At 39.8% G+C, this 26,996-nt stretch overlaps 1 protein-coding gene across 2 annotated transcripts in view; it reads left to right on the top strand.

The window, feature by feature from the left end:
- The window catches only part of cadps2 (Ca++-dependent secretion activator 2), a 224,303-nt gene that overhangs the window by 42,807 nt on the left and 154,500 nt on the right, over positions 1 to 26,996 (top strand). For both annotated transcript variants that reach the window (XM_041996780.1, XM_041996779.1), the window contains exon 3: positions 16,373 to 16,705. In XM_041996780.1, the coding sequence (XP_041852714.1) occupies positions 16,373 to 16,705 (333 nt within the window). The remainder of the gene's footprint in view (positions 1 to 16,372; positions 16,706 to 26,996) is intronic.

Below are 26,996 nucleotides of genomic sequence, written 5' to 3'. Positions count from 1 at the left end.
CATCTGACAGGAAGTGGGACACCTGGAGAGTCAGCAGGATAAATCAGCTGTCACACTGATTTTCTCTGCACAGAAACACATTCATTTAATGATTTTTATTCCCCTCTTCTATAGTGACATAGTTTCTCTGGTCTGTTTTCATTATGTGAGATGAACCCCTTCAGCTCTGAGAACAACAAACAAACAAAAAAGAAACTTTATTTGGACATTTTAACAAGCTGATCTTTCAGTGCTGAGACTCCAAGATGGCAAATAAAGTGAAAGCTGAGGCAGAAAAAGTCACACAACTGTCAGCTATATTTTTTTTGGCCTTCCCAGATATCTTTTAAATTTATAAGTTATTTTTTATTTATTTATTTATTTTTTTTTAGTCTGTGAGGCTCCCCGCGGTAAACTTTGCGGCAATACGTGCAGACAGTTGAGAGTTTAAGAGGCAGGTAACAAGGAGAAAGAAAGCCAGATAGTTAAAACAAAGGCAGAGATAATGACTGTGCCAGAGAAATGGTTGCTTGCAAACATAGTCATTCTCAGGTTGCGAGTTTTAGGCTTGTTTTCCTGAGTGTAGTTGCTTATTTGAGCTTTCCCTGCTCCTATTATGAAGCTGCCCTGGTTCTCTAAAAAATGGGAAAATGTACAATATATATATAATAAAGACTATGAAAAAGAGTGTATTGGGAGGCTCATCCTGCAACCCCTCAAAAAACCTTATCCGTGAGGCTGATGCACATCAGTTTCACCATTGATGACTAGGCCTGAAATTTGTCCATTTTTACTGTACTGTATCAACAAAACAAGCTAATGCTAGAAACATTAACTGTTAACTGACCTTCTCTTGGATAAACATCAGATGTCCAAGGGTCAGTAAATGCAGCATGTAATGTACGTCTATATGTTGTTCTGCATCATCTCTACCATGTTCTAGATCACAATTCAGAATTCATATATCATCTCTCCAACCATAGCAAATAATTTCTGTTATAAAACCACCAGATGTGACGACTGAAGTTAAACAGCCAACATTGATGAAGAAACTCTAATAAACCTGATCTGGATAAAAACAGGTTTTTCCTTTTATCATTGAAGTGTGTTTGTGCAGAGGTGATAAAAGTCCTACAGCAGCGTCACCCAAAGTAAACACCTGCTGATAAAAAAGATCATTGGCTGTTTGTTTTCAAGGTTTTCTTCACTTTTTTACGTTAGATGATCACTTCAGTTGTGATAATCAGTTCAATGTTTCATAAAATCTAGACCTAAAAAAAAGGTCTTATTTGTGCCCCCCTTTTCCCGGCCAGTTTTTTTTTTTTTTTTTCATGCTCCTGCCTGGCCCCCCATCAAAGGTTTCTAGACCCGCTCCTGCATAGCTGAAGTTTAAACCCTGTCTACCACCTGTCAGCTACGGTGTTAGAGAAGGTCCTGCCAAAATCAATACTTTGAGTAAATATGTGACACTGTGAACCATGAAACCCTAGTTTCCTTCTTCTCATAAACAAATGCAACAAGAGAGAAAAGCCGATCAGTGGATCCTGATTCACACAATAACATGAGCGGATAGGGAGGAAGCAGCTGCACTGCACAAACATGGACACGACCAGAGAGCTGCTAGAGCAGACACGTTTGTGCAAAATGCAGGATAAGTTTGGAAAAAATAGGAAATGCGGGTGTTGAACCCTCTCACTGGGAAAAGAGTGTGTGTGTTAAAGCATCCTCATTGTCTACGAAGGCGACGTCTATGGGTTGCTCATTAATGTTTATTCACAAAACCTTCACTAGCGCTAGCTGGGTCATCCTTTATATCATATATATAAATGATAAGTTTTTTTCTAACTGGACCTCTTTAAATTTTAAGGCAGGCAGAGATTGACAACCTTGTCAACTCTACTCTAGAATTAAATTTAATAACATGTCTGTGGTAACATTTTTTGTAAGAGTTTCACCAGGACTGCCCTGCAAGGGTGAGCACTCACCTGTTCTTCACCTTTATGACCTGCAGAACAGCTATCTAGCTGTGAGATATACATGTAAACTAACAGTTTTAGTGTAATTATACATGTAACACAATGAAAATCAGAGCTCACGACTTCAACCAATGGTATTGCATTTCTAAAATCACTACTGATTAACATGTTGTCTTGTTGGGCAGCCTCATAACAGAAACTAAAATAATCAATCTGTACAGCCGTCAATCTATTCAACCATTTTCTCTACCTGGGTCAGAGGCCTCAGTTTTACTTGAGGATATGAAGGGGGCTGATCTTAGAGTGCTCTCACACTTTAAACAAACCGCTTGGTGCAGAGTGAACACTCATTCCCACTCTGGTGTGGACCAAAGAAACTAACTGGTCCCTTAAAAACCTGGAGCCTCTGTTCACTTGCAAGTCAACCGTGGAGTGGTTTGCTTGCAGTGTGAATGCAAACAGACCATTCACTAATCAAAAAGAGAAAGTGACATAGAGCAGTATGTTTAATAGCTTCCTGCCGCTTCTCCTGTTCATACTGGAAACCATAATGGATTTAGACATTAAAGTAAAAACAGAGACCTCAGACTGAATTAACTTGGTGTTGCCCCATTTTTTAGTTGAGATAAATGAGCCAGTTGTGGGAGGAGAGTTTTTGTTTCTTTTTCCTGGCCAGTTGATGAAGAGGATTTTCTTCTTCCTCCTGTTTTTTTTCTTCTTGGTCAGTGGTTGTTTCATTAGTGCTCCCTTTGGGTCAGCACTTGCCCACGATAGTGTGCACTACAGAGGGTAGTGCTTAGTGCACACTATGCTCTACCTTCCAGTGCACTCACGTAAGTGCACAGTTTGAGACACACTGAGACTTGCTTACTATGATCTCTATTCTATTCTATTCTATTCTATTCTATTCTATTCTATTCTACAGTCATTTAGCAGACGCTTTTATCCAAAGCAACTTACATTTGAGAGTAAGAACAACACAAGCATGAATTCAAACAAGATGGGACGTCATAATTAAGTGATAGACTGCTTTGAGTCCAGTTGGACCCAGGTGCTGTCGTGTATTAAGCTGTTTTCCTGTGAGCCGCCCGTCACGCAAGCTGTTAACCCTCAAAAACTTGTCCTCTGATTCAGTTATGGCTTTGGGTCTCCCAGACCTCGTTCCTGCCAGAGTTTGACCTAGTTTCGGACTGCCTTTTGATGGTGAAGGAAACCTTGGCTTTCTTTGCAAATTCTCTGTAGGAAATGCCTACATTTTTAAGTGTTATGGTGGTCTGTCTCTCCTCCGTTGTTGATTGCCATGTTTTTGCCATTTCTGTAGTAACTTTAAATTGTTAACCCATTTTGTGTTCCCTGAAAAAGCCCTTTTGTATCATTCTGCAATGTACATTATTTTTCAGTTTTGGGTAACCTTACCTTTTTTTATTCATTGGATTTGAATGACTTGAATTACAATAAATAACTGGAAAAATTGGGGTGTTCTAAAACTTTTGACATATATATATACAGTGCATCCGGAAAGTATTCACAGCGCTTCACTTTTTCCACATTTTATTATGTTACAGCTTCATTCCAAATTATATTAAATTAAGCTCTTACCTCAAAATTCTACACACAATACCTCATTATGACAAGGTGAAAAAAGGTTTTTTTGAGATTTTTTGAATTTATTAAAAATGGAAAATGAAGAAATCACATTTACATAAGTATTCACAGCCTTTGCTTAATACTTTGTTGATCCACCTTTGGCAGCAATTACAGCCTCAAGTCTTTTTGGATATGATGCTACAAGCTTAGCACACCTATCTTTAGACAGTACTTCTCAAGCTCCTTCAGGTTGGATGGGAGACGTCTATGCACAGCCATTTTCAGATCTCTCCAGAGATGTTCAATCGGATTCAAGTCTGGACTCTGGCTGGGCCACTCCAGGACATTCACAGAGTGGTTCTGAAGCCACTCCTTTGAGATCTTGGCTGTATGCTTTGGGTCATTGTCCTGCTGAAAAATAAACCGTCGCCCCAGTCTGAGATCTCGAGCGCTCTGGAACAGGTTTTCATCCAGGATGTCTCTGTATATTTCTGCAGTCATCTTTCCTTCTATCCTGACTAGTCTGCCAGTTCCTGCTGCTGAAAAACATCCCCATAGCATGATGCTGCCACCACCATGCTTCACTGTAGGGATGGTATTGGCCTGGTGATGAATAGTGCCTGGTTTCCTCCAAACATGACGCCTGGCATTCACACCAAAGAGTTCAAGCTTTGTCTCATCAGACCAGAGAATTTTGTTTCTCATGGTCTGAGAGTCATTCAGGTGCCTTTTGGCAAACTCAAGACGGGCTGCCATGTGCCTTTTACTAAGGAGTGGCTTTCGTCTTGCCACTCCACCATACAGTCCTGATTGGTGGATTGCTGCAGAGATGGTGGTCCTTCTGGAAGGTTCTCCTCTCTCCACAGAGGAACGCTGGAGCTCTGCCAGAGTGACCATCGGGTTCTTGGTCACCTCCCTGACTAAAGCCCTTCTCCCCCGATTGCTCAGTGTAGACGGCCGGCCAGTTCTAGGAAGAGTCCTGGTGGTTCCAAACGTCTTCCATTTACGAATGATGGAGGCCACTGTGCTCATTGGGACCTTCAAAGCAGCAGAAATTTTTCTGTATCCTTCCCCAGATTTGTGCCTCAAGACAATCCTGTCTCGGAGGTCTACAGACAATTCCTTCGACTTCATGCTTGGTGTTTGTGCTCTGACATGCATGGTCAACTGTGGGACCTTATATAGACAGGTGTGTGCCTTTCCAAATTATGTCCAATCAACTGAATTTACCACAGGTGGACTCCAATTAAGCTGTAGAAACATCTCAAGGCTTATCAGGAACAGGATGCACCTGAGCTCAATTTTGAGTTCCATGGCAAAAGTTGTGAATACTTATGTAAATGTGATTTCTTCATTTTCCATTTTTAATAAATTAAAAAAAAATCTCAAAAAAACCTTTTTTCACCTTGTCACAATGAGGTATTGTGTGTAGAATTTTGAGGTAAGAGCTTAATTTAATATAATTTGGAATGAAGCTGTAACATAATAAAATGTGGAAAAAGTAAAGAGCTGTGAATACTTTCCGGATGCACTGTATATACATGTACATATGTACACATAAAACTTACTATAACTTCTAACTATGTAACTTACTATAGTCATAACATTACAGACGTGAGGAAGATGCAATAAGAAACACATTTACTGTTAAACCAAGACCAGATACCTGCCCTCTTTCATCACAGTTACCTGTTTCTCCATATCTTTCTCTCTCTTTTCTCCCTTCAGTGCGTTCAAATCCCTGATCTCTTTCTGCAGTGCTTCTTCTTCTTCTTCTTCTTTATGTTTTGACAGTTGACAAAACCAAATTGAACATTACTGCCACCAAGCGATCAGGAGTGTGGACCAAAATTTTTCCACTAGCCAAAGTTGTCAAAACAGTAGTTTGTCTGCTACATTTTCCCAATGCCATGCGCCCCCCCTTGTCATGTTGCAGCTTCCACTACGCCACACTTCATTTAAAATTATATTGAATATTTTTCTTGGTCTTACATCAAGGTTGAAGTTTTGTGACAGCCTAAGTCAGTACTAACAGCAGAACTTGAATGTACTGTTTTTGTTGACATCAGCCGGATATTTCTCTGCATATATTTAAAATAGAACCAGTTATGAAACCCAACCAGAGCAGCAGAGCATGTGGAGGTACAGGTGTTGGATATTTAGCACAGGATTGGTTGCTGGTTAATTAGCACTAGCAAGGTGTGTTGGATCAAAGCATCTTCTAAATAAATGGAAAATTTTAAATAAGCTGTAGAGAGCTTAACTTGACTACAACAAAGTTTTTTGGTGCTTTGGTTCTGCCTGTTTAAATTCTGTAAAAGACATCAAAATTACATTAATTACTGGTAAAATGAATTATTCTATCCTTTAAATGTTGATTGTGGTAAACATCTAAACTTGCATGAGAGTTTCATACAAACCGTAAGTGAATGTTAAATGTTTTCCTCCCTAACTAAAACACCTGTCATGTATAGAGAGGCTGGGAACACATCAGGAGCTCAATCACTCGCCCTTTGGGCATTCTTGTACTACCCAGTGCTCGTCAGTGCATGAGTGGGAGGCCTGTATCTGTCTTTGTCAGCTTGCTCTGGTGTAAGTTTCACAAAGAGACGTGCTAATGCGAAATGGAAATGGATTTACACTCAACTGTGGGGGAATGTGTAAATGATTGAAGTGCATGAAGCCAGTTTGTGTTGGATAAATCATCATTCTTTCATATTGACCAGAATTTACTCATTATTTATTTGTTTATTTTTTGTTTTCATCATGGCCACACCACTTCTGTAACAGTGACGTGTTAAACTTACCAACAACTGATTAGTTAAATCTCAACAATGCTTCTGTGATTGGGCAATATATCAAGACCTAGTCTTTACTGGAGAGGACTGAAAAAATGGAGAGTAGTAAACGGAAGTAAAAAGGAAAGTAGAAAAAAGAAAGAGGAGACAAAGATAAAACGGATAGCAACGACTCTTCAACCCAATCTCAAACACCAGACCACTAACTGCTACACCTGTACAGAAACACAACAGAGAATTTCCTACAGCTTTTACAGGAAAACATAGCTGACAATCATCAAGAGCTCCTAAAATAAACAAATAATTTAAACAGAAACAATCATGTATCATGAAAGCAACTAAAGCACCAGAAACACGCACAATCACATCTAAACAAAAGTAGTTCTTAGTTTATAAACCCACTGGATAACTCCGTGACTGTCAGCATGCAGCATATGAGGAATGAGGAGTGATCAGAGATGATTGTGATCATGCAAATATGACCATGCCTCTACAGAGGCAGACTAGGGTGGCTCAGAGACCCGGGTGATCAGCAGCAATCCCGGAGTACAAACCCCAGCCACCCCACCCCGAAGACGTACCGAGAGGGTGGCAGCAGAGGAAGGGTTAGGGTTAGCCAGCCACGACACGCTGCTGCTGGGTGCTTCTTGGTCACTTACAAAATCCTGTTTGTTGATGCCAGTTGTAGAAAAACGAATTACCCAGAGTCTGGATGAGTGAAGTTTATACAGAAAAAGGAAATCAATTTGCACAAGGAGCGCACCACATCAGACTCGTGGAACGTCTCAAGAGGTTCTGAAAAACCAGAGTTAGAGTAGGTAGTTTTCTAATTGTGTTGTTCACGATGGAGAGAGTGACCAGATAAGACCGTCTCCTTCTCTCTGACCTTTCCCATAAAAACGTGTCTTATCTTGTGGATGTCCCATCTGCAAAACAAGTCAGTGTCTCCCACAAGACCTATACTGGTCCCAGCTGATGGTCAGCGACTCTCAAATAGTCACTTTGTACGTAGACAACTCAGAAAAATCATAAGTATGATGTGATATGAAAAGATAAAGTATAGGATGAATAAAACATGTAGAATATAATTGTGGATCAAAGGGGCAGTGGCTGAAAGGAAAGGGAACATCTTCCTGCCATACCCTGAAGCTGCCCTTACTGGGGTGGTGGACCCCATAAACTGTTCTTCCTCCGTAGCCACAGACAATAGCTGGCTTTCTCTGCCTCCTCTGCTAGTTGGAAAAGAGAACGTTGATTATTGATGTTATTGTATGACTCTTTTATTAAAAAAGACAAAGAACAGCATAACATAGTAAATTTGATTAAACATGACTGCTTGAATTAGGAAACATTGCGTAAAAACACAAGCAGTAGAAAATTATTTCAAGCCAAATCTTACAGTAACAACTCTATATTGTCTAGAAGCACATTTAAACATTAGTCTGCGAAGGAAGTCCTCTGTTGGAAAAATCTGTAACTCTGAGATCTTTAAGAGCCAGTGGAGCTTGGTCTAAGAGCTCTAAATGTGGGGAGAAGACTTTAACTTCTATTTGAGATTTAACAGGGAGCCAATGAAGGCCAGATAAAACTTGAGAAAATGTTATCTCTGCTGATTATTCTCCTGTGGCATTTCAGATCAGATGGAGACTTTTCTCAGAATTTCTGGGAAGCAACAGTACTGAGGAATAACAGGAGTTTCATAATATAATCTGTTCAGAGCCTCTTCACCCCCACTGCTCTGATTTCATCCTTCACCTGCCTGATCAAGTACAAGCCTGTGGAGCAGTCAGAATATCCTTTAAATAAACAGCAGATGTTGCTCTTGAACCTCCATGTACTTTTCAGCATTGATGGAGCTTCACAGATGTTGAAGCTGCCCACGCCATAGGCACTAATGCAGCCCCAAACCATCAGAGATGCAGGCTGTGGAACTGTCCACTGATAACAAGCTGGATGCTCCCTCTCCTCTTTAGTCTGTAGAAAACTACATCCATGGTTTCCAGAGAGAATTTCACATTTTCATTCATCTGACCACAGAACAGTTTCCCTCTTTATCTCAGACCATTTTAAATGAGCTTTGGTCCAGAAAAGATGACGGTGTTTCTCAATCTTGTTCACACGTGACTTCTTCTTTACATGATAGAGTCTTAGCCTGCATCTGTATTTGTGGATATCAGGTAAAAAGTCTTCGCAGACCACTGGAAGTGGTTTTGAACCCATGCATTGATGTCTAGTAAAGAATCATGTCTGTTTTTCATGCAGTGCAGCATGAGAGCCCCAAGATCACCAGCATCCAGCCTTGACCCATGCACAAAAATTCCTCCTGATTCTCTATAGATCTCTGTAGATATAGAGACTATTGATCAGGGATCACCAACCGCAGTCCTCAAGGGCCGGTATCCTGCAGGTATTGGATGTGTCCATCCAGCAAGCGACCTGATTCAAATGATTCAAACGAGCAGAATTTGACAACAAGCTGTTGGAGATTCATTTTATTTGAAACAGGTGTTGTAGTAGGGAAACATTCAATACCTGCAGGGCACCGGCCCTCGAAGTCCGGAGGTGGTGATCCCTGTTGTAGATTGCGGGTTCTTCAAAGTCTTCACAATTTTTCTTCAACATTTTTCTGAAATTGTTCCACAATTTTTAGTCCCAGTTTGTCTCAGATTGGCGAACCATTGTCCATCTTACCATTTGAGAGACTCTGCCTCTCTGAAATGCTCCTTTTATACCCACTCATGTTACTGACTTGTTGCCATTAACCCAGTTATTTGTCAAATGTTCCTCCCGTTGTTTTTGATTTGTACCAGTTCTTTTTCCAGCCTTTTGTTGTCCTTGTTCCAACTTTTTACAGATGTGTTGCTGCCAACAGATTCAAATTGCACTAATATTTACCATGAAATTGTAAAATGTCTAATTTTTAACATCTGATATGTTGTTTATGTTCTATTGAAAATAAAATATGGAGCCAGGTCCCGGGGTGGCTGCGCTGGTGGGCTGCTGGCTCTGTGGGTGTTGGGTCAAGGGGGGGTGCTTGGGGCTCGCTGTCCTCTGGTCTGCCTGGGGTGTCCCTCACGGGGCATGGTGGGTGGGTTGTGTGTGGTGTGACTGTGTGGTGGTGAGTGCTTGTGGGTGCGGTGTGGGGGAGGGTGTGAGTGTGGGGTTATATAGGGTGCAGATTGGAATAGGTGGGGAGTGGGGGGAGGGGGCTGACAGCACCCTGGTTCCCGGGGTGTGCGGCTGGAACATCGGGGTGTGTGCTGGCCTACGCCGGGTGGCTGTCTGGGGGTGCCTGGTCCTCCTAGGCATGTTGCGGGCCCTCTGCCTTTGGGGGGGTGGGGCGGCTGCCTCTGGGACCCTGGGCCCTTCGCTTGGGCTGCCCTGGGTAGCCGGTCCCTAGTGGGGCCGGCGGCTGCTGATCTTGGCCCACTGGGACCTGTGCCCCGGGACCGTGGGGGGCTCTTGCTGGGGCTCTTCTCTGCCGCCCTTCGGGTGGGGCTGGAGTCATCTTCGTGGTGGGGTGGCTTGGGTTGGTGCTCCGGGTCTGCTGCTGGGGGCCCGGGCCTCTGGCCCTGGTCTGCCTCTGGCCTCCATGGAGGCGTGGTCGCATTTGCATGATCTCACTCATCACTCTTCATCACTGATCACTCCTTGTTTCTCATGCTCTGCATGCTGACACAGTTGTCCAGTCGATTTTAATACTAAGCGATAATTATTTATCTGGTCGCTGTTATGTCTTTTTAAATTGGTTATTATTTAAAAACTCTTAATGACTAGTTTTTTTCTGTGTGTGTGTTTCTGCTTTTGCAAAAGTTGTAGGAAATTTTCTGGTGTGTTCATGTACAGGTGTAACAGTTTGTTGTTTGTTGTCTGGTGGTGGAGGTCGTTGCCCTCCAATCCACACCATCTGTGATGTTTTTGTCTCCTTTCTTCTTTCCCTTTTGCTCTTTTTGCTATTTTCCATCTTTTTCTGTCCCCTCCGGTCAGGTCCAGCAAGATTACATAGATTCCGGGATTCAAAGTAAATAAATAAATAAATTAATCACATTATCAAGAGGAGCCTTACCCATAGACCTCCCCTTGGCAGAGCAAATTTGTTCAGCACGCTACAGCAACCAGATTATCATTTTGCTGCTAGATGCTGGACAGGACAAGTTTAAAGAAAATAAAATATGGATGGATGAGATTAGTATTGCATTATGTTTTTATCTACATTTTACACTGAATCCCAGCTTTCTGGATTTAGGTTTGTTTTTTATGCTTATAGAGGGTTACCAAGCTTAGTTTTAAACTCACTACTGTTGCAGTCAGTATTTTTCTGTCCGATGGTCTTCAACCTTCTCTTAAGCAGCTGCAGTGACAGAGGTGCTGCAAATACAAGTGTCTTTAAAGTTCTGACTCACAACTTGGTGCTCTACACCTCTGTAAATAATTTAGTGATGTTTTAAAACCCCAATTAAACTTAGCAGCAGGGAGGGAGGAAGTCTCCTGCTGATAAATTTATTAGTAATAATGGCTGACATTTGCGTTGACAGACATACTAGAGAAGCGCATGTAGCATGGCCATGTGGTTCAGTTCACGTCCTTCCAGGCTGGATAGGGTGATTAACCTGCTCACTAAATCCATTGATTTGATTTGAAAGGCAAATTCTCAAATACCAGCTTTATCTTTGGTTAGATTTTAGATTTCTAAACTGCTTAACATTTACTTCTTTGTGAATTAAAACCTGTCTTAAGCCTCAGTCAGTTGGGTTTATTATTACTTGGAGATGTTGGTGAAAAATATTCCCTGTTGCTCCTAATGGTTAAACTAATTGGTCCTGAACATATTTAAATGAAATCATAGCATGCTGTTATTAAAAATCATTAACTAGGACAAGCCAAATCAGAGAATAAACATGTCTACATCGGTCATGTTTACATGAGTTTTAAATCCTCTTTCATTCAGAATTTAAATCCTCTTTAAAATGATTTAAAATGACCTTGTAAACACCAAAATCCAAATGAAAATAGCTATTCCAAATTAAACTTAAATCCAAAATAAGTGGCTGGTTTATTCTAATTTTAAATCCAAGCTGAATAATTCCTTGATCATTTATATGTTCATTCCACTCTAAATTAGTTTCAGTTGTCCTACACATGCTGGTTCATTCCCTTGTCCTGTCGCAATGACAGTGCAGTACTAGATCTCCCTTCTCCTCCTCAGCTGACGAAAGTTAAGTAGTATGTTAGTGTCAAGCTGCTGCTTCAAAACTAAAATCAAAATCAAAGTGAAAATGGTTCTTATTATGTGGTCTTACATGTTGTAGCCAAAAAGTTTTAATTCCAAATAATTTAATTCTGAATAATTAATTCCTAATTGAAAAACATGTGGCCATCCTGTGGGAAAATACAGAAGAAATGTGTAACAGACCTTATCAGTCATTACAAAGGGGTGTGATTTACAGGTTTTACATTGTTCTATTAGCAACAGCATCCCTAAATGTAAACAAATAAAAAATGCAGTACAAAAATGAATAACAATATTCAGCTTATGCTGTATAGCTTCTCTTTTTAGATATTTTACCACATCGGCCAGTTTAATGAAACACAAAGATTTTTCACGTTGATTTTAATGCAAAAGCTGTTTTACACATTCCATAAACAGGAAAAAGAGGAAATAAAAGAGGATCTTATAATCAAAACTCACGGCAGGATTCAACTTCTTTGAAATGTGAGCAGGCTTTGACTGGGAGGTGGCGTTAGCAGTGACTAATGCTGAGCTGCCACATAAATGCTCCACCCTGGATTAAATCCACTCATAGGGGCAGATACATTATCCCAGAAATAAAGAAGAAATAAGAAATAAATCCTGAATAGGAGTTTTTATATCTAATTTTCAGATATAAATGTCATGCATGCATACATGTGTATATCGCATCGTATATAGTGCTGAAAAGTCAGTCAACTTTATAATAACTGTGTTCATATTAACCAGTTCATGAAAATAATAGATACAGAAACCAACGGTTTGGATCACTTCTTCTCTTTAATTCAATCCCCCATCCTGAGCTGCCAGGAAGGGCGGCCATCTTCTTGGACTGGTTGGGGTAAAATGAGGCTCAACAAGCAGCATAACACAGATCATAAATATTCAAACAAAGAAAATGTCTTTTATTGTCCATTATTCACTTTTACATCATTTACATAACTACCGGAGAGATTTGGGGAGGACAAAATGGTAACAATTCAAATGTAGTATTTAGGGCTGCAACTAATGACTATTCTGATGGTCGGTTAGTGACCGACTATTAAAACGACTAGTCGACCAATCGGATTAGGTATCTCATGATTATTATAAATGGATCTTAATTCAATTTCAGCTTTGAAATTTTGAATAAGGTTGTTAGGTAAGTCCGACGTGCCTCCTCTTTAAATGTTTGAGCATTGCAGACGTACTTCCGTGGTACACAAGGTCTGCTTTACAAATCTCACATGTATTTAATTTATTTTGTAAGTTTAACGTGAAGTTATCCCAGACTTTTAACGTTCTCCGCGGCCGTTTTCCTCCCTAGTCCGCCACCATATTTTTCCCCTGACGGACTTTATTGCGTATGTGCAACTCTCAGCAGAGATAAAAAGAAAACGATGTCTCACTCTGTATTTTTTCCCCCCTCTTTGTGCATGTGCATTGTGCAACTCAGCAGACATAGGATTAGAAGACGATGTCTCACTCTGTAGTTTTTTTTTTTTTTTTTTTTTTTTTTTTTTTTTTTGGCCGAAAATAGTCGACTGCTAAATTCGGTGTCGTCTACTTTTATTGTCGACTATTGTTGACAACGTCGTCTGATCGTTGCAGCCCTAGTAGTATTGTTGTGCTAAAGACGCTGTGAAAAGGGTGTCTGCACCAAAACACTACTGGTGCATGTAATAGAAAAATGTAGGTTTTCACTAATCGCTCATCTTCAGTCAAGACATACAGGGTCAAAAAGGATGTTGTCATTATATTGTCAGTATGTCGGTATTGTGTAGAGAATGAATGTAGAAATCATTGATCCGGTATTTTGAGGACGGGGGGTTGACAGGGGGCTCATAGCAGCCAAGGTGGTAATGACCTTTACAGACAAAGACCACACACATGCCCACACAGAGCAGCCACACCATCAGTTGTTCTGTTGACAGCAGTAAGTACGGGAATGTTTCTATGTTACTGTCAAAATATGAAAAGCCTACATTGTATATGTTGCCTTGTCATTCTACACAATGCTGAGTGTTTTTAGGCAAAGTATGAAATTTGCACAACGTACAGGTCTAGAATGACCAATGTGGTTATTTTGACTGCACAAGATTTTGCGCCTTTTAATTTTTAGTTTGGATATGGTGTGAATCAGATGGTAACTAAGTATTCTGTAAAGGATGGTACATGGAAATGGTTTGCTTTTGTATTTAACAACATCCTAGACTTTGCAGAAGTAAATGGTGACATAATCTTTAAGCGGTGCGCTGTCTGGCACCACAGCAGATGGAGCATAATTCAAAGATGCAGCAGACTGGTAGTGGTAGGGGCGAGAAGCTGTATCCCCCATCATATGCAGCAGATGTGAGGTGCACCAGGAGCAGAGACCTGATCCACCCTGGCAGCGACTTGTAAATAGTTGAATAAGCCTCATTGTAAAAAAGTAATTAATACCTTATAATAAGTAGTTAAATAGTTATAATACAGATATTTTTGATTCATGTAGCTCTGATTTGTTGTTTTCACTACATTACGAGTTTCCAGACAGATGAACAGTAGCTTCTATGATCAGAAATGAGCCCTCTGAGGAGATACCGCAGACCACAGTGTGTCTGCAATGCTGTCAGACTATCTGTTCCCAGGTCATTAACATACATCCTGCTTCCCTTTCTATATATTCTATTGGACCCCAAATATTACAGAAAGCTGTTATTACTAAATTATAAATACCTTTGTTATTATTAAGATTATACAGCAACTACAGGTATAGTCTTAGATTTACTTTATAAGGTTTTTTCTTATAAATTATTTTGGAAAACCTTTAAATTGCATTGATTTTGTTTGAGTTGCTCTCATTAAGGAGTGATGTGTGGTTTACTACAGCCTAATGAAGGCTTACACAAAAACAACAAAGGCAATAATGACCTTAATCACAATAACATTTACGAAAACTGATTTGATATCCGAAAATATTGATATCAGACAAAATCCAGTTTACCCCAAATTAGCAGATCAGTGCATCTCTCATATCTACCTGATGAACCGCATGACTGTTCATGTTAGGAGGAGGAAATCTCTGCTTGTTGATTCCACCTGCTTGATTCCATATTTTATCCTCAACATTTATTAAGCTTGACAAATACCAGACGGTCTGAATGAACGTTTCCCTAGAAAAATAATCCACAGATCAAAACAGCCACTGAAGAGAGGTTGACAACCAGTTCACAGATCCCTACAGACAGACGAGGAGCTGCACAGTTTTAATTGTTCCCACCCGAATTGTTATGATGACCAAGACAGGCTCACTTTGAATCTGTCTCGTAAACGACACACACACATGCACACAAACACCTTTTTACATGGATTGAAGGAGAAAACCAAAATAAAAAGATTCCAAGAGTTATGGGCTCGACACATGGGAGGCCACGTCGCTCCTTCTTCATTTATTTCCTATGGAACTTGCGTGATGAGGCGAAAATCGCTGCCCTCCTCCAGCCAAGTGACATTCGTGCATGTGAAATGTTGCACTCCATCACCTAGACATGCACACAGGTTTCATTTACAGGTTTCATTTACTGACCAATGAGCTGAGAGCAGGCTATGCAGCGCCGTCTGCAAGCACTTTCAACATGGAGGAGCAGATCATTTTAGCTGTGTCTGACTTTCCCATACTTTACAATACTTCACACAAAGATTCTAGAGATGTAAATAAAAGGCAGCCGCGTGGCGCCAGGTTGAAATGGGGCGGCATGGCTCAGTGAGTTGAGTGGTCGTCCTGTAGCCCGAAGGTTGCCGGTTCGATCCCGGCCCGGAGAGCTCATGTTCAGGTGTCTCTGGTCGTGGTAAGCGCCTTGCATAGCAGCTCCTGTCGTGTGAATGTGTGTGTTAATGGGTGAATGTGATATATATGCAAAGCGCTTTGGGTAAAAGCGCTATATAAGTACAGACCATTTACCATTTGAATTTGTCCAAACGTAGAATCTTGATTTATCTGGATCAGCCTTGAGGTCCACCATCAAATAATGATATTCACCATGCTGTTTCCTTGTTTGTAAAATGTGATGATCCCAGGGTTCCTGTTTTTCTGTTTTGTACAATAGATTTCTGTCAATCCGAGCAAAATCTTCTGACTCTTCATCCTTCATGCCTTGTCCGTCAACGTTTGAAAATGTCAAAATTCCCTCCAATATCATAACCAATCAAATTTCTTGGAGAAAAACAATCCAAGAGCGTGATGCGCGGCACTGCTGCCATTGCTGCTGTTTGTCACGTCCTGCATGTTCGGTTTCACCAGGGTAGCGATGGATGGATGGATGGAGGGATGGATGGAGGGATGGAGGGATGGAAGGAACCTGAGCCTGAAGCTAACATCCATTGATCCAGAAGGGTATTCCATCTAACAGGTCTGGCTTATCGAAGTGAGAATTTAGTTCCATCATTGTGGCCAAAATTAGTCTAAGCTGGGTTACATGGTAACTAGGACTGGTAAACTAATCTGCTCTGGACCAGAATAACTTTTCAGCTTCCTCTCAAAGAATGTTTGACAGGTCAAAACAGGACTCCCAAAAGAGTCCAACGGAAGGGTCGAGAAAAAGGATGGGTCAGATCGGATATTATGAGCTTAAGGAAACGCAAAAAAAAAAAAAAAGTATACCAGCCCCATTATTACTGAGCCCCACCCTCTGGAGGAAGTGGGGCTTTAGAATCAGCCAGGTTTAAATGTATTTTTCACAGCTGGAGAAAACTATTAAAAACTATATAAAAACGTGGTATAAAATTGTGGTAAGTGTTCATTGTTGTCTCTCTCTCCATGCCAGGGCTTTCTAAAAAGTGAGCGCGTCTCCCGAATGGTTCAGAGCGGAGGCTGCTCAGCCAACGATTTCCGCGAAGTTTTCAAGAAAAACATAGAGCGCCGCGTCCGCAGCCTTCCTGAGATCGATGGTCTGAGCAAGGAGACTGTTCTGAGCTCATGGATTGCCAAGTATGATGCCATCTACAGGGGAGAGGAGGACATGCGGCGCCAGTCACAGCGACCCCATCTGAGTGCCGTGTCAGAGCTCATCCTCAGTAAAGAGCAGTTGTATGAGATGTTCCAGCAGATCCTCGGGATTCGCAAGTTTGAACACCAGCTGCTGTACAACGCCTGTCAGGTAAGTTGCTGGAAGTCTGCTGGTACACACACTCAGTCATAGTTTGTTAAATGATATCTGTGATGAATGATGACCTTTGTCTTAAGTCGCATTTCTTCCTGTGCTTTCATATGGAAACACATTACATATGATTGAGTGATGGTTTGCATTGATGCATGTAGTGTGATATAATGACCAATCCTGTCAACACGTTTGCCTGTTTTGATTGTGCTGCAAACAGGCTGTTGGTCCCGTCGTAAGAGCAAATAGAAATGTCAAATGCATGTTCATGAATTTCAGATCCAACAGGTGGAAACTTTATTGATGCTAAACTGAAATTCTTTTGTTACAGTAGCATAACATGTGACTGTAAGGTGAAAACATACAAAATAAAATAATATGATATATAGATAATATATATATATATATATATATATATATATATATATCATCAGCCAGTAAAAGAAGTCAAAATCTTTTCTTAACCCTTTAATAACGTTGCAACAGTGGGCGGCTGCCGGAAGTTTGCATAATTCTGTTTAAACTGCCCTAAAATAAAAACTATAGAAGCTAAAATGATATATTTTTTAGCTTTTTTTTTTAGTCTGAGTGTTCGCGGTGATTATCAGAGAGGCTGAGAAATAGATGGAGAGGGATGGTGGGAATATTTTATTCTGCAGTTTATGGTGCGTTTTAGCGTTTACCATTGGTTTTCATTTTGACCACAGTTAGTAGTTTCAACATAGAAAATGGCTCATTTTTACCACAGTTCTTCAGCAGGCTTAGCATAATTTATTGTTTTTCGCCCAACATTAGTGGTTTTTAGCTTAGTTTACATTAGTGTAGGTTAGATAAATCTTATTGTTCCCTGTTTTTTCCGCACATCTGGAGCCAGTAGCCCAGAGGAAATGCTCAGCAGACCAGGTGAGCAGCTGAACTTAAACTACATACAGTACATAAAACATAGCTTCAGAAACAAACAAAAAACGGATAGATAGTTCTGATTATGTATTAACTATTCAATATTTTCTGCAGTGTTTTGTTAATTGTTTTTGTCTGTTCAATTAACAACACTAAGCCCAACTCAGTTTCATGAAAAAAAAACATCTGAATTTGAATTTGTATTTCAAACTTGAATATGAATTTAGGATGCCATTGTTTTTTATTGATTGCGTGTGCAGAGACATTTGTGTTTGTGTGACGGAGCAGACAGCAGACAGATCAGAGCTCATGAAGGAAATATTTTAAAACAAGACTTTTTACGACTAACTCATGAGTCCATGTTAAATCTTAATTATTTAAAGTGTGAGTCTAAGCTGAACTTGAGCTCTATGGCAATGTGACTTCTCCGTAGACAGTTATTAATATTTAAAGAAATTATTAATGACTAATATTAATTACATTAGCTGAAGAAATCCTGGAAGCTAATAACTAAACGTTGGTATCAGTGTCAACTGTCTGTTGGACTCTGCATGTAAATCTGGAACAGATTTGACGCAAACAGAGCAGACAATGGCGGTTACGAATCGGACCACCGGACCATGCAGTTGTAACGTAAAATCATACATACACAATGATCACAAACAACTTCTCCTTTAAAATACAACAATATTCAATTTATCGAAGGTGAACACTGATTATTGACTCAAATTAATACATAGTTTTGTTTACTGTGTTTCCAGAATAGCTGCCTTTGCCATGGGAACAGTGAGGTCACAAGATAAAACGATAAACGAGACATCGCATCGTTGCCTTGTGTAATGAGTGAACACGTGCTGTTTCCTGGGGTCTCATGGTTCTTTTTCTGTGTAGCTGCATGTGTGCTGGAATTTAAAGGTTCCGGTTTGAACAAAGAGGATTTTAGTTTAGCATACAAGAGAAAATAACATTACTAATTCATCAAAGCTCCCAACACAAATTTAAGTCGAGTCCTGATGGTGACTGGATTATACAGGTTTTGTGTTAAACCACGTGATGTTAATGCTAACACTTGTGCTACTGTACAATGTGGTTATGTATGTTTGTTAACACACTCCTTTGGAAACTTGAAGAAAAGGATCTGGATTCAAGGTTCTTTTTATTATCATTTAGACACCACTCCAAAGATACAGCGCACAACACAATTACTCTTCAACACATTATAGGTATAAACAGGAAGTCAAAATAAAAACAGCATCAGCAATCAGAAGGGCTAAGGGCCTCGCTCTGGGGCCCAAAGTCATTTGCCTCTTTTGCTACTCCAAGGACTCAAACCTCTGTAAACTCTAGGCTACCACTCCCCCTCATCTGATGTGGAGTTGGAGAATCTGGGCTGATGTGGCATTTATAAGGTACAAAATTAAACCTGCTAATGGTCATAGTGCACTACAAATCTTCAGAAACTACACTGCATGTTTCATTTAAATACTCCCCTTCAAATCTGTGCAGATGGAACAAATGCAACCATAACAGTTTCTGTACTCCAATCACTGTCATTTTAAAGTACATCACAAATAACAAAAAGAAATCTGGAATCACACATAAAGCATTAGTATTAAATTACCATGGTTTGGCCTTTGCACTGATGGAAACTGTTCAGTAAAACATTCATTTAAGCAGTTGGTTTCTAAAATTGTGAGACAGGAATTCATCCTTTCTGACATGTTGAGATTTTGATTAGCAGCTTCATGTGAATTGTAGTTGTCATAGAAATTATCTTTGAGGCAGAATTTAGAAAAACTGCTAACAAAGGCAACATAATAGAAGTCATGACAACAGAACCAGCATGTAATCTGGTCCGTATGTGTGGGTGTTTTTTAGTAGTGTAAACTCTCTAGTCTTTGTCAGTAGATCTGTAGCCACCAGCCAATAACAAAGAGCATGATATGAGGCAGTTTTGTACACAAATGTCCTCAAATAAGATTGTTTGTGAATGGTGTTTGTGTTTTCTCTGAGTTTTGAACTTCTTGTTGAGAAGTAAGTGGTATTATGCCGATTTGTGTCAGCACACACCCCTTGGGAGTCTGCTTTGTCAGAAGCTACCAGTACTTGCTGTGATGTCGACTCCAGAAACAAGTTGAATGTGCAATTAATTGACGAGGCATGGCTGAGACATGTCAACCCACTCCTTTGTTCCATACATAGGATTAAGTCAGCATGTCATTGTCCAACGTCTCCACGCCTGTTCCAGTGTGATAATTAACTGCTGAGACAATATTCTGAAACAGCTACTTATAAATTACTGAACAGGAGCTTGCATGTCAAAAATCTAAACAAATTCTGGACATCATCGTTGCCAATATTCCAAACACCAAAGCTAATTAATCGAAAGGAAACTTATTACAACGTTATATATAGTCTCACACACGACATATAAATGATCGCGCTGAAAATAGATTCTGTGGACCTCATGTTGACTAAATCCAAGAAACAGTTCAATCCTGTTACCAAATTAGCTTATCTAGTGTTTGAGTCTTTTTCATTTCAGAAACAAAAGCCACAAATAAAAAGTCTTTAATATGAAAGAGGCGTTTCTTAGAAAACACATCCCAAATGTTCAATAGCTGCTTCCTCAAGCACGAGGAAAAGTGTGGTTGCTGAGGAGAGAAAAAAAGTGCACAAAGAGCTTTATTAAAAACTGGAATTTTGAATCTTGATTCAAATACACGAATGATCCAGAGAAGGAGGACGAAGCAGCTGCTGTCTCTTCCCCACCAACACAGGAAAGATGTTTTCCCTCCCCACACAGTCCATTCCACCACCAGCAGACCAGCTATAGCACACTGAGCCTGCTTTCTGCCCCCCAACAAATCTGCTTACAAATAAGTAAGTAAATAAATAAATAGTAAAAAATAAATAAGTAAATACATTTGGAAATTTAAAACGTTGTTTGGTATTTCAATAAGCTGACTAGAGAACATTTTTGTTCCGTGTACCTAAAATATATATAAATGTTATTCTTTTTAAAGGGAGTCTCCACCTCCTATGTTTAACTTCAAATAGCCATGTTCCAAAAATACCTGAATTCTGTTTTAGACTGGAACCTTCGGCAGGATCCTGCTGTACGTTATGCAGCACAACAACTTCTCAATGTTTGATCCAGTTTATACTGCTCTCACATTTTCATTCATTCTGTAAGATGCAGAAAAACTTTTAACACCAGATGCAGCTGCGGTGGCATCAGTGCCGCTACAGCAATGTGCCGTATAGCAGCGCAAAGCTGCACTTCTCAGCTTTTAGAATCCGGAGAAATGGTGCATATCCTAAACGAAGACTTTCATCGAACATGTGTTATAATCTGTCAACAACAGCATCTGGTTTTAAGGGTTAATTTCTGTCCACATGTAAAAAGATAACATTTTCTAACACAACATGACATTGTAAAATTAGCGTTAGCTTTAACCCGCATCAGACCACGACGGCAAGAAAAAAAAAAAGAAAAAAAACAAAAAAGATTGCTGTTACCAGTAGCAGCCATGCTATCTTTAATTAACATAACTTCCTCTTCTCTTTATCTTCATTTTAACTCTCTGTCACGTACCTTAACTCGAGTCCACCAATGAAGGGCCTGCTGCTTTCTACTAGAGATGCTGCGACATGAAGTTGATTTACTTGGAAAGCTTGCTCGGTCTTACTGTGGATGCACCGTACAGTCCTTTAATTTGGATTGATTTCGAAATGATCCCACACTTGGCACTTTTTGACGTTTTCCCTGGCTGTCTTGTTCTTTTCCTGTCTCTCTCCTCTGTCTCTTTTCTCCTTGCTGATTGCATCAGAGAAGAAACAAGCGTGATTCTCATTTACCAGCAGGTAATACCAGAAGTATGATATACAGACCGGAAGTGATGCGTTTAACATACATTTTTATTTTATTTTTTCTTGTTAAACGAAGCTTCAATTACTGGAATTTCAATCAACCATTTTTCTTATAATCAATCTAATAATTTGAATATTAGCTTCAGCCATTTATATGACCGTCCTGTGTATCCATGAACTGGACTTGGCAAAACAAAGACTGAAGGGAGGAAGTTTTGTTCTTATTTTGACCTTAAAAATCCATTTGTAGAGTTTCAGAGAATCCTGTTAGTAACCTCAGAAACATTTAGAAATATAAAGGAGGCTGTAGTCAATAAATGTCAGTTTAAAAGCAGCATGAACATTAAACAAGGTCAGCATCTCCTCCAGCAATCTTTCCAGCTAAGTAAACGGATCTTTGGACCAAAGAGTTGCATTTAATGGTAGAACAAACTATGCCCTTCAGTGCTTGGGTAAAGGAAATTTCTTTTTTATTTAATAACAGTAATACACGTTACTGAGAAGGTAGGTCTGCATGAACAGACTTCAGTTAAATCTGTTAAGCCATGTGTGAGACATGGAGTTCACCACTCACAAAAAGTTAAAAATATTCAACTTGTGGGTGAAATTTATGGAAAATGTAAGAAACTGAGATGTCACCATTTAAAGGGAAATAAACAGGCTTTCCATAGGTTTAACATTTATAGCCAAGAAGCTCTGTTACAACAAAGAAATGATCCACTAAAAACTGATTTATTACTTTTTCAGATAATTGATTTTTAAATGGATTATTTTTTATGTTTAAGTTCCAGTTTTTAATCTGTCTTTCCTCGGTGTAATTAAAGGAAGTTTGGATCTAAGTTGACACATTCTCTGATATTTCTGGGCTGAAATTAAACATCTTATCTCTTCTGTGTGTTATCGGCTCAAAAGGCTCCTCATGTCTCTGGCTTTAGGCCACTTTACATAAGAACACTTCTATTTCTCAGTCATTTTTTACACTTATGCTCTTCTTTTTTCTCCTCACAGATCTGGTTTCTGCCTGTTAAGCAAGCCTTAGCTCAGTCTCAATTCTGCTTTCATCTCCACTTTCAGTCTCAAGTTTAATGGTCAGCTTTGTGATTCTTCCAGTCAGTGTTTTCCTCTCACATAGCTCCTCACAGTGAAGGTAAAGCTGCAGTGAAGCCAGTCAGTGTTGGTTGTATAAGAGTGGAGCCCCTTAACCAATTTCCTGTTTTGCTTTTATAACTTCCAGCTGCTGTCTGATAAAAGACTCGTTTGGAAGTTTGGAAAGATGGATAAAAAGGGACTAAGGCCAAAGCACATTTAGCAGCGTTGATGTCTAATCATATACAAAGCATAATGTGAAATGATAAATTTTTTAACAAATTTTGTACAAAAAAAAAAAAAGTGAAGTATCATTTATGAAATTACATTATCAATAAACATAATACAACATAGACATTAAGCAAAGCGGTGAGGAAAAAAAGGCAAAACAGGCAGCCATTACGATGTATGATAGAAAATCATGGTGGAATTGCTCTCTTGTTCTTTCTCTTTGCTCTAATGAGTCAGTGAGAATTTAGGCTCATCCAGGCAAGGTAATTAACAGCCAATATTTTTTTCAGATGACCTTATCCTACACTGCGGTCTCTTCTCCTCAGCCACTGTACAGCCAGCATGCCACACAGTGATGGTGGACAGGGTTTCCACTACATGTAAACGATCGTGGCGCAACGTCAAGGCAACATAAAAGCTGCCATGCCTTCAGAATTATGCTTTTGTCCAGATGTTACAAAAGTAAATTATAGTGTTTGAATGGATCCATATGAACATAAAGTCTATATTTGCGCACATTTACAGACCATAATAAAAATGTGAAATTGTTCTCAGGAAATGAGAAACTGCTCTGCTAATAGCTTAATTTTGAAAAACGAACAAGTCTCAACTTCCTCTCTGGTTCTGCTCCACCTTGCTCAGGAGTGGCGGCAAAGAGGTAATAGAGTGGAGTAATTGTCACATACTCCACGAGAGGTGAGAACTCCTTGAGGCAGCAAGAAGAAGAATAAAGTTTGTTTTGGTCCGGTCAGTTTATACTCCACGAGAAGCTTCGTCCGCGACAGGGCGGGAATTACTGCAGGGGGTCTGTGTCTTTATGTGCAATGAACAATTGACCCAGTTATTTCATATTTAACGTGAAACTTCATCCTTGGCAGGGCTAGGTTGTGCACGTGGCAGTGGCAGTGTCTTTAAATCCCACATGTGTTGCATACATTTTCATCCTTTCTCACCACCTTGATCAGCAGTTTATTAAATAAGTCTAATAAAAACACTAGTGTGGGACAGAAAAGTGGAGGCAGAGCAGGAGAGAACAGCAGGGAAGCTGTGGCCGACGTTCTGTACAGTGGAACCTAGAGCTCTTCAGAATCAGACGTAGTTTATTAATCCCAGACTGGGACATTTCAGTGTTGCAACAGCATTATAAAATGACAGAGATAAAAAATAAAGTAAAATTAAATTTTAAGATATGTATATATCCATATATAAATATAAAAATATAGATTAAACATACTATTTACAATATACAATTAACAAATAAGGATCGAGGTAAAAAATATGGTTAACAAGACAATATGGGATACAAGATGACAAGCAGACGTACGGTGGTGTGTGAAAATAAGAGAAAAAAAGCCCCCTGCAGTTACTCCTGCCCCATCACGGACGGAAATTTAAAGGTGGAGATTCTGTCTACCTTTGTGCCTGGCCTGTTGAGACTGTTGGTCTGAAGGATTCTTTCATCTTATTTTCCACCATACTGACTTACATTACAGACAGACAAGCCTGTCCTGCTGCTCAAGAGAAGATTACAACCGTCTGACAACTTTGAAGAATCACAACATATTTCTCAACACAACTAATGGGTCACTGCAATACTCCTGTCCCATTTCATATGTCCATGCTGAGTCGGACCTTGACATCACTTTTCTAACATGCAGATATTACAGTATTAACTTTATCTATTAAAAATAAAGCAAGATATATTATTGTGTGAGAGCAAATGGATATATGTGTTAGTTTGAGAATGAGTGATGGCTTATATGGCTCCTCATGCATAGGTAGAAGTAGCATCTATTTTAAAATAAGGTGACTGATGACTTAGTATGATTTAGAAAAACTTTATCATCTGGGTTCAGTAGCCTTGACGGCTGTATGTAGGATTTTTTTTTTTTTTGTTTTTTTTTTTGAAGACATCCCTAAGACACCTGCAATTAATCCAGAATGCTGCTGCTTGGGTCCTCACAAAGACCCGAAGAAGTGAACATATGACTCTAATTCTCACATTTCAGCACTGGCTTCCTGTGAGACAAAGAATTAATTTAAATATGTTGCTGCTGGTGGTGTATAAGGCTCTGAATGGTTCTAGTTCAAAATTTAGATCTGATCTCCCAACGCCATTTGATCCGCCAGGACTAAGATCATCTAAGTTAAATTTGCTTTCCATCCTGAGAGTTTAAACTAAACATTTAGTTTTTCTGCTGATGATATCTGAAACTAACTACCAGAAAACCTGAAGTCTGATGAGTTCTTGTAGATAAGGTCTTAAACCTCTCCCCCCTCTTTTTTCATGTTTTGCCAGTTTTTCTTTTCAATATATGCATATGTACAGTGTATCCAGAAAGTATTCACAGCGCTTCACTTTTATTTTATTGTATTCCAAAATAGAATAAATTAATTTTGTCCTCAAAATTCTACACACAGCACCTCATAATGACAATGTGAAAAAAGTGGGAGAGATGAAATTGAGTGAAATTTATTAAAAATAAAACACTAAGAAATCACATGTCCTTAAGTATTCACAGCCTTTGCTCAATACTTTGTTGGTGCACCTTTGGCAGCAATTATAGCCTCGAGCCTTTTTGAATATGATGCCACAAGCTTGGTACTCCTATCTTTGGCAGTTTGCCTTTTCCTCTTTGCAGCACCTCTTAAGCTCCATCAGGCTGGATGGGAAGCGTCGGTGCACAGCCATTTTCAGATCTCTCCAGAGATGTTCAATCGGATTCAAGTCTGGGCTCTGGCTGGGCCACTCACGAACATTCACAGAGTTGAAGCCACTGATATCTTGGCTGTGTGCTTAGGGTGCTGCTGAAAGATGAACCCCAGTCTCAGATCAAGAGCAATCTGGAGCAGGTTTTCATCTACGATGTCTCTGTACATTACTGCATTAATCTTTCCCTCATTCCTGACAAGTCTCCCAGTTCCTGCCACTGAAAAACATCCCCATAGCATGATGCTGCCACCACCATGCTTCACTATAAGGATGGTATTGGCCTGATGATGAACAGTGCCTGGTTTCCGCCAAACATGATGCTTGGCATTCAAGCCAAAGAGTTCAGTCTTTGTCTCATCAGACCAGAGGATTTTGTTTTTTTGATGGTCTGCGAGTCTTTCAGGTGAATTTTGGCAAACTCTCCACAGAGGAATGCTGTAGCTCTGACAGAGTGACTATTGGGTTCTTGGTCACCTCCCTGACTAGGGCCCTTCTCCCCTGATCACTCAGTTTAGGCAGCCGGACAGCTCTAGGAACAGTCCTAAAAGAGTGGTTCCGAACTTTTTCCATTTACGGATGATGGAGGCCACTGTGCTCTTTGGGACCTTCAAGGCAGCAGATATTTTTCTGCACCCTTCCCCAGATTTGTGCCTCGAGACTAGGGCTGCAACTAATGACTATTCTGATAGTCGATTAGTCAACGACTATTTAAACGACTAGTCGACCAATCGGATTATGTATCATAATTATTAAATGGATCTTATTTCCCTTTCAGCTTTGAAATTTTGCATAAGGTTTACTGCGCATGTGCAACTCTCAGAAGAGATTAAAAAAAAAGACGATGTCTCACTCTGTATTTTTTTCCCCTCTTTGCGCATGTGCATTGTGTAACTCTTAGCAGAGATAGAATTAGAAGACGATGTCTCACTCTGTAGTTTTTTTGTTTTTTTGTTTGTTTTTGTTTTGCCGACAATAGTCGACGACTTAATTCGTTGTTGACTATTTTTATTGTCGACTATTGTCGACAACGTCGACTAATCGTTTCAGCCCTACTCGAGACAATCCTGTCTTGGAGGTCTACAGACAAATCCTTTGACTTCATGCTTGTTTTGTGCTCTGTCATGCATTGTCAAGTGTGGGACCTTATATATAGACAGGTGTGTGCCTTTCCAAATCATATCCAATCAAGTGGATTTACCACAGGTGGACTGCTGTAGGAACATCTCAAGGATGATCAGTTTAAACAGGATGCACCTGAGCTCACTTAATGACCATGAATACTTCAGTACATGTGATTTCTTAGGGTGTGTCCCAATACTTCCCTGTCCCTATACTTCGGACACTACATTTAAGTGCTTAGTGCGCTGACACAGAATTTTTAGTAAAAACTCAGTGCACTGAAAGTACCCGGATGCGGCCCTAAACTCGGCCAAAAATCTAGTGCGAAACGATGGACACTACACACACTAAACGGATGCCATCTTGCTG

Source organism: Melanotaenia boesemani, chromosome 10 (genome assembly GCF_017639745.1).
Source record: "Melanotaenia boesemani isolate fMelBoe1 chromosome 10, fMelBoe1.pri, whole genome shotgun sequence".
In the NCBI taxonomy this organism is placed as follows: domain Eukaryota; kingdom Metazoa; phylum Chordata; class Actinopteri; order Atheriniformes; family Melanotaeniidae; genus Melanotaenia; species Melanotaenia boesemani.
This window is presented reverse-complemented; position numbering and strand designations above follow the sequence as displayed.